The 12,498-nt window shown below is 38.6% G+C and overlaps 1 protein-coding gene across 6 annotated transcripts in view; it reads left to right on the plus strand.

Moving 5' to 3' along the window:
* Positions 1–12,498, plus strand: part of ENPP2 (ectonucleotide pyrophosphatase/phosphodiesterase 2) — a 69,627-nt gene that overhangs the window by 42,394 nt on the left and 14,735 nt on the right. For 5 of the 6 annotated variants that reach the window (XM_057415244.1, XM_057415243.1, XM_057415239.1 and 2 more), the window contains exons 12-16: positions 3,160–3,315; positions 6,907–7,018; positions 8,181–8,306; positions 10,276–10,307; positions 11,107–11,234. In XM_057415244.1, coding sequence (XP_057271227.1) covers positions 3,160–3,315; positions 6,907–7,018; positions 8,181–8,306; positions 10,276–10,307; positions 11,107–11,234 — 554 coding nt within the window. The remainder of the gene's footprint in view (positions 1–3,159; positions 3,316–6,906; positions 7,019–8,180; positions 8,307–10,275; positions 10,308–11,106; positions 11,235–12,498) is intronic. The other variant, XM_057415241.1, reaches the window with a different exon arrangement.

Genomic DNA, 12,498 nt, shown 5'->3' on the forward strand with positions numbered 1-12,498 from the left:
TTTTGGGACTCTTTACATGGACTTTGAGGAGAATATGAACATGATGACACTGAATTTGTCCTTTAAATTGTTGTCTTTAACCAGTTTAGCATCCAATGTGGTAATCTGGTTTTAGGTTAATTATAAGTGTCTAAAAGTGAAGTCTAATTGTATCTTCATAGAAAAAGTCACTATAAAAGCAAAAATACCCCAAAGCATTTTAATATTTGGTGGCCCTTCTGGATGGTTATCTGAAGGTTGCCTCTAATTGCAAGGCAAAGCTTAGGCTCTTAATAAGCATGAATTAATAGCTTATGAAAATTTTACAAATAGACTGATTTATGCCATTAGTGTTAAACACAAGAGCATGAAACTGATTGTTAGCAAATTGAGAACAGATAAGTTAGCAGATGAGCATGTATGGGTTTGCAGTTCAGACAGTGGACATGACTTTGTGAATGGAAATTTAAATAAATGAATACAGCTGTGTAAGTACACAGATGCTGAAATTTGCTGGGGGCCTCGTTTCAGGACAGATAGTTTATATTGTTTTTCTTGACACTGTTTTCAATATAATTTTTAGGAGCTATGAATGTAGGTAAATCAACTGGAAAGAAAGTCCTCAAAGGGATCCCGTTCAGCTGCTTTCTTGATACCAACAGCACGACCTCTCTATGAAATCATTCTTTTCTTGTATACAGCTGGCAGCAGTTAGACAGTTGGAGTAATACTTACTGGCCACTTCATTTTCCCCAGGCAAAGGCAGACCAGCCAAACAATAATGTTTGAAAACAAGCTCTTAATAATTCTGAGTTATGGTTAAGATAGGCTCCTTACTTCTTCTTTTGAAGAGCGAAGATTTTATGTTGAGTTTTCTTGCTGCTTTTAGTAGCTAGAGGAATATTTTTACACTTTGGAAACGTGATCATTAAAGTGAATGTTTACTAGAGTTTATTATACCAAATAATGTTCTAAATGCATTTAAAACATATAATCTAATGTTACCTATTACTGACAATCTTCATCTTCTAGACTTCATCAGATGGCACTTAGAGCTTCACAGGACATGCACAACAGCAGAGTGTCTTAAAAGCTAGAAATAAAGGCACTTAGATGCTCTTAAACTTTATGAGTGAATTGCCAGTGTTGTTGATGAAAACAGAATACAAATTATGGCCCGTGTCCAGTAGTGTAACATTGCATGTCCTCTAGCGTTATGAATTTCAGTGTAAATGAATTGGCTGTCTAGGATTTGGGTTTTTTTTTTTTTTGGGGGGGGGGGGGGGGGGGGGGGGAGGGACATGAATAAACATCACAGGAAGTATTTCAGTGAGTTCCATTATGTTTTCAGGAGTAGTTATGGGAGTTATCAAATATATGCTTGCTCTTGATTTACTTCTGCATTTTGTTTTTCTTTCCCTCTGTGCTTCTGCAGTTGAATTCTGGTAGGTTGTTCCGTCCGGGTCAAGAAGCAAAGCTTTGGCTGGCTAGTTACCCTTGTGATGTTACAGTTCCCTTCTGTAAGTGAGGAGGGATTCGTTTCCCTCCTCCATAACTCTGTTCTGACTCTTCTCAAGCAAGACTAAGATTTGGCTGGTTAATAAGAACTTGGCTTTTTTTTTTTTTTCTCCTAGCTAACATTTTTTTGAAAATAGAATATTCTAGAAATATACTACCATAAGAGCTCTAAAACACATCGAAATCTGGCACTGCTAAGCCGTTCCTGCTGCTCCTCTAACATACTGTCTTGAGACGGCCAATTTCAGTGTTCAGACCTGGGTCTCCTGCGCTCGCGTGTTTCTGGCATTGTGGAGCTCTGTCTGAGCTGATTCAGAGACAGTAAACCGAGAATCCTTCCTTTCCCTGCTGCTCCTCTCATCAGGACTGCACAAAGCTTGAAGCCTTTTAAAAACAGAAAACTCTGGTGCTGCTTTATTAAAATGCCTTTCTGGAGAGAGACGAATGAGACTGGACTAGAATCTCCTTTCCAGCTGCTTGCCTTGGAAGCAATGAAACAGCATGGCAGATGGTAACATCCCCTTCCTTCCCTTCCCTGTTTACATAGCTCTGTAACTGAACAACTGTGAGAAGCTGCCTAAGTACATAGAAGTTAAATATCATCATAAATCTCTGACTTTTCTCAAGCCTGTTCAACGTGCTCTGTAATATGCAGCATATTGTAGTTACTGCCTCCCTGTAGGTATCATCTATCAGCACTTCACACGCAATCCTGAGCAATGCCAAGAGCTTGCAAGTTGTGTTAAAGTCAGTGAGAGTGGTACAGTTTGTCGTGGTTTAAGGCCAGCCAGCAGTTTAAAATTATGTGCAAGCTGATTAATGGGACAGTAGTTTTTTCCAGTCATGTCTTCATTTTTTCCCCTTCTACAAGTCTATCCCAGGTATTTGTGCATTTATGAACAGTAACAATACCCAGTGAGATGCAACACCAAAAGTGCTAGGAAATTAAATTCTAAAATTGCCCATAAAGCTGGTAATAAGGCAGGTAACAGTGCAGCTCCATGCTGAGTCTTGCATTGTAGTTTTGTCCTGCAGACCTGCAGTCCCTGAACAGTGGCTAGTGGGGTTCTGGTGATATCAGTGGGGTGCACGGCTGGCACACAATGGTGGCACCTGTTAATCCTACTGTTTAGGGTACCTGATGTCACTGATTCAGCCAAAAAAAGTCAGTGTGAAAAACCTTTCAGAAAGCCATTTGAACTGGACAGGCTCTAGTACTCGCACCTGAACCATCCTCCAAGTGAAATGTTGCGTTTCCACTAGCACTCTACCCCAGACTTGCTAAATTGTATGTAATTAAGATTACTTAAATTGAAATTAAGTTTACTTAGATTTTGCTAATATTAATAAGTTAACATTTGATAAATAACTCCCCCCATATAACTATATATTTTCAAAACCAGAAGCCTCACCTATCTTTTGAAACACCAATTTAATTTGCTTGTATGCTGCCCGCTCTTGTAACTGCTGTTCTGCTTTCAGTACAATTTGGTGGATTCCTCCTTAAGAAAAGATAGACCTTAAATTGTCCAAAAGCCTAAATTTTTGAAAAGGCCACAGCATTTATGCTTCAGGATTATCTGGCACAGGTAGCTTTACTATCTGATGTGAGCTGAGACAGGCTTTTTTTCTGAGTCCAGACATCTCTCCCTGCCAGTACAGGAGAGTAGTTATGGCTCCCCTCTTACTGCGCCTAAGAGACCTAAGAGAAAGCTTCCTCCTAAGAGGAGACAGGAAAGACCAGTTGCAGCTCCAAAGAAAGGAAGAGGAAAAGTACATAGCGTGGATCAATATGCTGCGGAAGCTCGTCGGAAGAAAGTAAGTTTACATATGTTCCAAACTGTTATGATGGAAGTGCCACTTTTTAGGCACTATGCTAGCTTTATTTTTTTTTGACTTGAGAGTTCACTCCATGCTTCAGGTTGGGATTTGGCAGACAACCTCTGTAAATGTACTGAAGGACCCAAAGAAAGCGGCCAAACCCGACCAAGTCTTCTGGGAGCTATGTTTTTCTTGTTCCAGACTCTGTACTAGGGAAAGTCTTCTTTGTAATCTCTTTATAGTTTTAAATCCAGCCATCAGTTGAAGGCACTGTCAAACAAATCCCTGCGAAGATGCTACCAGTGCTGCTAACCCTTCTGAGCTATTACAAATTGTGCAATATATTGCAGCTTCCTTAACTCCCAGCTCATGGGAGCCTGGTGATTGTTTGAGCTTCTATGTGTAGTCATTGTGGTTGTGGAAAAGTCCTGAAAATGTGACTCATAAAATCTTAAAGGGAAAAAAAACTTCAAAAAGTTGTTTAAAGAACATGTATTTTAAAGCCAGTTTGTGACTTGGGAGGAGATTCTTGATTGCATGATTTCTGAACTCTGCATTTGCAATAGAAGTGGTGCCTAAGCCTGCTTTCACAAGAAAAATGTCAAATGGAAATTGCTCACTACAAAAAGGTGCAAGTGGAGGAAAAGGGTACTCCTTAGTGTATCATCTATCTCCAGCTGGCGCTAAGACCCTGGAAGGGTTATAGACAACTTCAGTATTATTCTTATTTCAAAAATTGAACTAAATAATTAAAAAACTCTTCAAATAAGCAACCTGATATTTCTCCTTTAGGCTTTAAACAAAAGCCTTGACACTCCACCCTCTCCTACAAGAAGCTATAAACACTTTTCTCAGTACTTTTTTTTTGTGAGGGTGTTTTCTTGACTTGTTGCGTGATTCAACTTAAACCAGTTGTTTTGAGACTGATTCTTTAAGTGTAAAGTCATGACTGACAGTGACACGCAAAAAATGATCAAGTATAAGAAAACAGGAATTTTCCAGAGAACTTGTGACACAGATTTACCTGAGAGGAGAATTGAGAACTGCGATGGATGATATTGCTATTACTGATCAATTTGCCATTCCAAGTTATACCCTTCTGTCATGAAGTATAGCTTGTAACATTCCTGCTGATATGAGCATATGTAACATTCCTATTTTAATTGCTTTCTCTGGATGAAAAGGTCACCCAAACTTAGCCCTAAAGAACTCTTCCTGTTCTAAAATATGAAAATTTTTAATTATTATTCCAGAAAAAAAAAAAATCCTAATATTTCACAATAGTTCCCATTGTATCTGCAAGTTAATCTTTTGGTGCTGTTTGAGAGCAATGGAATATAATACAGGCTGGATCCTACTAATTAAAAAAAAAAAAAAATGACAAAGTTATAAATTCTTTCATCCTTCTAATCAAGGTTCTTCTAAGGAAAAGCTCAGGAGAAAATCCAATGGTGTGTATCTCAGATCCCATACTCGGAGCTGTCACAGTAGTGAAACTCTTTATTGTAGCACCATCTTAGAGATATCCTGAAAGAGAAAATATTTCTGTACAGGCTTCCAAAGTCTTGATATCAACATACTAGCTGAAGAAAGGTATATGCAAGAGTTTTACTTGTTTCCCAATAACCCTTTGGTGGTTGCATCTCGGAAAGAACATGAACTGTAAGAGCAACATGAACTGTAAGAGCAACATGTCCACACAAAATATCCTTGCCTGAATATGCCACCTGCAGCCACACTTAGGCTGCGAAGACTGGGAAAAAAATTGAGCACTGTGTAGAATAATAAAAGGTAGCTGAATTTAAAATTGAAGAGAGACAGAATGCAATGAAATGAAGAAATATAAGTGAGGCCTTTCTAAGGGCTGCTTTGAACAGTCAAGTAGTGAAGATGGCAGATTTGAAGGTGGTTTTTTTTGTGGTTTTCTGCGTGAGTTTTTCTGTTTCTTTTAAAACCAAGATTTTTCATTTATATTGATCTTCTTACTTAGAAATGTGTCTGCAGGTTTACAGATTAATTTGGTGAAGAGGGTATCTAAACAAAATTACCATCACTTGAAATCCTTGAAATCTCTGGAAGTATTGTTGCTCTATTTTTTTATTCTGATTACTTTTTAAAAGAAGACTCAAGCCTGCTGACAAATGTAAACATTAATGGGAAATCCATCTGGATTTCCAGTTTCCTTGAATAAGCTTTGGATTCTGAGTAAAAGTTGTGTTTCCTTATATGATTGATGTTATACAAATACAGCTTGGATGGAATTCCCATTTGTTGAAGAAATTCATTTCAGAGTGGAAGAATACTGAAACAGACAATTTCCTTTTTTTCTAAACTTGAAAAGTTTCAAAGTTTTAACTGAACTGACTACTCAGGCTTTCCTGAATTGAAGTATTTCAAAATTTTACTCTTTGCCTGAACCACTTCCATATGTTGCAGAAACTGTTCTTCTTGTTCCCCACTGTGATTCCATCTCTCATGAGCCTCTTCTCTCTGTATTTATAGTGCCGCATGGGAGATGACATATCCTGTCTCAAAACCTATCAGACTTGTTTAACATCCATCCCTTAATGACTCATGCAGAAGGAGAATTTCTGAACCGTCTCTTTCTGGGTCAAACTAACATGATGTTTATTTTTTCTTCCCAGAAAATTCTGCCAAGGTCTAGGTTTTTCTGATTCAAAATTTGTTAGCATTCTGTTTGTCAATGGGAGGATGTTTTGTTGAGGAGACTTGGACCAGCCAAATCAAACGGAGAAGCAAAGAGGAAGTTGGCATATAATGACAAGAAATGTTTTCTTCTCAAAGCCAAAACAAAATATGAGTCCTCTGCCTAAAGTCTTACTTTAAAATGTTTCCCTTCTCTGCACCATCTGGTAAAAGATCTTTCATTTTCATATAGCTGAAAACAAAGTCCTATGAACATGTCTTGGTGTTTTCTGTTTTGTTGCTTGATGGAAAGGAAACTTAAATGAAGAAATTGCAGTACTGCATCCATGTCTTCTGGGGCCTGTTGACAATTTTGCCAAAACTGCCATTTGATATGTTGAAAACTGTTGGCTTTGAAGCTGAAGAATGCTCCCTCTGAGCCCCATGTGCTGCTCAAGTGACTTGCATATTGTCATCCTAGTATCAGATTGTTACTTGAATTTCATTAAGTGACTTGGCGTATGAATCCCAAGCCCAAAACTTCACCTTCAAGTTTTGACTAAACTAGTCACAAAAAAATAGCTTTTAAAAGTCTTGCTATTTATCTACGAGAAACAAACCATGCCCCAAAGTAACATGTGTTTTTCTGATATCTATTGTCTTACCAAATCTACATGCGTCCATAGGAGGACTAGGATCAGCCATAAAGATCTTTTGCTGTCTTGCACCAGAATTTCAGCAGGACTTTCTAATGATGAAATCACAGTGTGGATATAGGAAAGGAAATGGGACTATAATTGTAGGTGTAACAGCTCAGCCAAGGCTTTGCCTCTTGACCTGGATGGTTTTCCTATCAGAATTTTGCCAAAGGATCTCCATTTGTAGAATGGGAACATTGCAATGACAGCATTAACCTTTTTTCCTATCTGCATGTTTACACAGATGATGGTGAATCCTCTGAGAGAGATTGACAAGACAGTAGGACAACTAATGGATGGACTGAAACAGTTGAAACTACATCGATGTGTCAATGTCATATTTGTTGGTGATCATGGTAAAATAAACAATATTCTTTATCAGCATGATCCACCCCTGGCAGTGCTCAAGGCCAGGTTGAATGGGGCTTTGAGCAACATGGTCTAGTGGAAAGCGCCCTTCCTCATGGCAGGGGATTGGAACTGGATGATCTTTAAGGTTCTTGTTCTCCTTTTCATGAGGAGAGAAGTGGGGCTTTAGGGTGAGACAGGGGCTTTAGAGCGAGACATTTCCATGGCCAAGTGAGTCAAGTTGTCCTACTAGGAGAAAGACTGGGGAATATTAGTAAGAGACTGTGTCCAGCTTGGGTGGGAAATGTCATCAAAATAATGGGGGAAGGAGGAAAATGGTAAAATGATATATTGGGTCAAGGTTAGATAGAGAGTCACCCAAAAGCAGAGGTATTTTTTAGTAGGTTTCATTCCTTCAGGCATCAGAAGAAACTCTACAATAAACAGAATAGTAAATACTAGGAAAGAAAAAAAGAAAGCTTTATTAAAGAAAAATTTGACCATGTTTGAGATAAACCTGTTTCTGCATAACATTTTAGCGGTGGTAGCAAAGGTCCTTTTCTGTTTAGAACTTTGTTTAATAAAGTCTCACACTAACTACTACATTGACAATAAAATGGCGTATGTCTCCTTTCTGGCTGTGGGGAGAGAGCACAAGGGTCAGGGAAGATTTCCAGGGGAGGCAGTTTTGCGCTGACAAACGCCTGTGACTGGGAATACATTCCTCCCTGCCACAAACGGCTGTAGAAGAGAATTGTTTATCTGCGGCTGCCTTGGAACAGACCACCAACAGACAATACCTTTTGTGTGCAGTTTCTCTTAAAATCCTTTGTTTAAAAAAACCCAAACATCTCCAAAGTAGTACACTAAACTAGAAACAGACTTCCATTTTTCCATGAGCTTAGTTTGGAGATATGTCAGTGCACACATGGTATATGTGGTGACTGTTTCTGTGGTGCTGAGACTGGTATTTCTCTTGTGAAGGCAAGTGCTAAAATCACCCGTAGTTTGACTTCTACCAGTGTCTGATGTTGGAATTAAAACACTGGAAAGAACAAGATGAGTCAAACAAAAGGGAAGAATACATAGGCTGTTTGGAGTCTCTTCTTGTGCTGTTTTGGAAAACATATTTATTTTCAAGCTGGATTAATTTTTCATTTCCTTCTGCAGGGATGGAAGACACTACATGTGAAAGAACTGAATTTTTAAGCAACTATCTCACTAATGTGGAAGATATAATTTTGCTGCCTGGATCTTTAGGGCGAATTCGCCCCAGGTCTAGCAATAGCATAAAATGTAAGTTACTTGTACCCTTTATGTCCTGAGAACTAGACTCCATCCCTTCCTTATGTTGTCCAAAAAGTGTACATGTTGGCTGGACATTCAGATGGAAGCCCACTGGAAACCAGCTGCTTGCTCCCTTCGCAGTCTCTAGTTCACAGACCCCATGGTGACACAGCTGTGTCAAGAGGATGGCTGAAATATTCAGAGTTAAAACCCACCTTTTTGTAGCAAGGAGTGAGTACTCATAGAGAGTTTCACACATCATTTTACATGTCACTGTGACTTTATGCATGCACTTCTCTCTGCCAACAAGCATGATTTGGGGTACCTCAGCCATGCATGGATTTGATATATAAAAAAAGCATCTGGTACCTTTTCTGAGCTAGTGGAAAATAAATGAATTGTTAATTTTGAATCTAGGAGCTTCTTCATACTTTTGGCACAGATGAGAACACACGGGTTGCTAAACAGCAACAGATCTGGGATGTTGAAGGATAAAAGGGAGATTTAGAGCATGCATTCAGGGCCAGTGTTGACAGTAAAACTTGCTGCTTTTTTGTACTGTGCTGTTAGAAACTCATCCTGACTTGGTGTTTGAGATTATCTGGTCTTTGATGAGAGCACTCAGGGCTCAGGCAGGAGTCCTCTGGTGAAGCTTACTCTGAGATTTAAAGCATCAGAGACCCAGCTGCATCACTACTGCTCCTTTGAGGACTATCACCTACAGGGCAGCAGTACCTCGACGGGGCTTGTGCCAGCACTGTGGTTGCTCTAGTTCAGCATGCCAGGGCACATCTGGCTTTGTCAGCAGCATAAGCTACCATGCAAACTGTGAAACTCATAAATTAACCATAAGCACCTATGGTTTTTGCAACATTTGCTACGAGGATGACAACTTTTGATAGAGGGGAAGGTCAGCCAACTGACTCACCCTAACAGTTCAGATATACTTTGGTTGAGGCCAGATTTGACAAAAAGATCTTTGGAGAGTAAATGTTTTCAGAATAGTAGCAGGAATCATAAGAATGTGCTAAAACTTTCTTAGAATCTGATTTATGCATGCATTTATTTTACTACAATTTAACTGGGTATTTATGCTCTAAGAATATGGAATGAGTGTGTAAAGATCTGTTGAAAATATTGCGCATGTTGATAAAACTTACTAGACTAGCATAAAGACTGAATTCTTGTACTTTGCAGTCTACTGAAATCTTGTATTCGATTCCAGGCATTGGGGTTTTTTTTTCTTTGTGTGTGGTTTTGTTTGTTTGTTTGATGGGGTTTTTTTAAGATCTTTCAACCCTTGAATTCCCAAATTGCTGAGAAACTATGGGTTTTCCCGTAATACCATTTTCCTCTGCAGCTTCCTAATTTGAATATCTGCAAACAAACAAACAGAAAGATATTCCTTAGTTTTAGAGCTTGGGTTTGTCCCCTGAAATGGCAAATTATGAACTTTTTTATTCCTTGTCCATTTTTCCATTCCATAATACTGCCTCAATACTGCAGACACACCTTTGCAATGTTTTGAGATTCAGTAGAGCTCATTTCAAGCTCAGCAAGATAATGACTTAAGCAACCAAAACAGTAATAATTAAGCAAGAGATTTTAATTTCCTAAGATCTTCTCTTAACCTATTTTTTCTCTCAGGTCTGATAAATGCCACCCCAACCTTTTCACACACCCCTGCACCCTAGAAGAAAACAGAGTTAGTGTGGACTGTGGTTTTAGACCTTCTTTAGACCTTTGCTGGTTTTAGACCTTCTACATCTTGCGTGTCCCTTTAATAGTCCAAAGACATATCCAGAATGTTTTACTGTGGCTTTTCGCATGACATATCCACTGTACTTTTAGTAAAATTAGCCAACTTTTAGGAACAATTCTTCTGTAAAACTGTATTTTTTCCTTGTATTTTATTCTGCAAATTGTTCATCTTTTATATTTTTGTCTTTTTTTTTTTTCTTTTTTCTTTGCTTAACAGATGACCCTAAAGTGATTGTTGCCAACCTTACAGTAAGTATTTAGGACTTGAAGGTATCTCTGTCTACACTGCACTGCTCACATCTTAATTTGGTGCATTATTCAGGATTCTCTCCTCACTCTTTAGGCAGGAAAACCAAGCATGAATAAAGAGTGTTAAATGGTGCCCTTCAAGAGTACAGATTAATGTTTGTCATAAATTCCACTGTTTGCTGCTGTAGGAGCTTTTATAACCTTTTTGGGTAGTGCAGAGCCAGAATCTCTCTGACCACCTTGACTCCCTGAACTGAGTCTGTTTATTCATTCCTTCAGAAATGGAAACTAATATTTTAGGGTAAATATTTTATTAGCACTTTGAAGATGTTAAAAAAGTTCATTTGATAGCCTCCAACTATAACCTTGCTTTTAATGGGGAAAAAAGTGTTAAAATAAAAGCTGATTAAAAAAAATAATCTGATTTTGTAACCAGATGGTTTTAAATATATCTGCAGATGAGAGATATTTTGAGCATTCAGCTTTCCTCTGAAACTTAAGTTTGGGTCCAGTTAGAATAAAATTCTTCATCCCTGGGCTAAATAAGTGTGATGTTTTGCATGATGCTTTCAAAAAGACTGTCATGAGAATGGAGCTTTCCAAATACATCTTTGAATGACTCCCTGGGCCCTGATCTTACGTAAATACTGCACAGAAGGGGTGGACCACATACTTTAGATGTACACTTTGTTTTCAACACATTAGTAATGACCTAAACAGCTTGATTTCTGTAGTTCAAGGCTTTATGTGCGTCTAAACCAACTGACAGCAGTGTAATTTGTAACTGTTCATTTTTTAGTGTAGAAAGCCAGACCAGCATTTCAAGCCTTACCTGAAACAGCATCTGCCTAAGCGCTTGCACTATGCTTACAACAGAAGAATTGAGGATGTCCATTTACTGGTGGATCGCAAATGGCATGTGGCAAGGTAAACTCTTGCTTTTGCTTCCGTCCTGATTTTCAGCCTTTTTCTCTAAGGAATGAAACACCTGGGATTGCCCTGTCTTGAGTTTTGAACTCATGGTAAGGTTCAGTGATGTTTGGTGCAGGCTATGTGTCTGAGGACACAAAAGTGGTTTAAGTTTTGGGAAAATCAGTAGCTGGACAGAGGGCAGAAACCCAGATTTGTTTCCTCAAGCAGCTCTGTGTTTTCTTGACTGATTAGCTCAAATATAGAAGCTGATAAGCTTTTTTAATGCAAGCATATTCAAATTGGGAAGCAGGGAATATGGAAGGAAGGGGAAGCTGTATGTGACTGACCAGGGATGTTATGGAACAAGAGGCTGAGTGGATGCAATAGGTAAATGGAAAGGAAACAGTTATTGGCAGAGTGGGTAAATGCCTGAAAACATGTGGAAGGGTATGACAGGGTGGCCATCAAAGTGCCAGCAGCTCACTGAGTTGGAAAACAAAATCATAGAAATCCAAGATGCATTACCTCAAAAAAAGCCCTGTTTTGGGTTGTTCTTCCCCATACGCCTCAGGATTTTCAGTTATAAAATATGGGCAAATTTAAATTTTCCCACTCGGCTAAAAATCAAGTGAGGAAAAACAAGTTGGCACATATATATATAGGGGGAACAGGAGAGGAGTAGCCTTTGTATATGAATTGTGCACCCCTTTCAGGTTTAGTATGTATTCTGTTTCTTGCTTCGATCTTTTGACACATGTTGTGTATTACAGTGTAAGAATGGCTGGGTCTTTATGCATAAAATTGACTCAGTGGTTCTTGGAAGATGACACAGGTTTTGGCTGATGGTAAACTGTAATGAGCTTTAAATTATGGTAGGGTTTTTTGCCCATATAGCTGCCAGGCAAACACACAATGTGTTGCAAGTGTCTTTTAACATCTGTGCTTATCTTTCCATGAATTATGCAAAGATCACTCTGCTGAAGCAGTGAATGAGAAACCCCAATTGTTTTCTTGCATAACTCTACTAGCTGGCTGGCCAGCTGCCCTGTGCAGTTTCTGTGGCTAGGGTTTATATACATTTCAAAGAATCATACTTAGGCCTATAAAAGTTTCAGTTTTACAGATTTTACTGGAACTGATGGGATGGCCAAAGTTGATTTACATTTAGTAATTTCTTATTAATTACATCAGACTTTCTTTGGCTTATTTATGCATTAGTTCTTCTGAAATTACATTCACCGGTAATTCATTTGTTAATGTAACTGCAATTTGTTGTATA

Source organism: Pezoporus wallicus, unplaced genomic scaffold (genome assembly GCF_028554395.1).
Source record: "Pezoporus wallicus isolate ANWC-B61680 ecotype Strahan unplaced genomic scaffold, APGP_CSIRO_Pwel_v1 contig_3812, whole genome shotgun sequence".
In the NCBI taxonomy this organism is placed as follows: Eukaryota; Metazoa; Chordata; class Aves; order Psittaciformes; family Psittacidae; genus Pezoporus; species Pezoporus wallicus.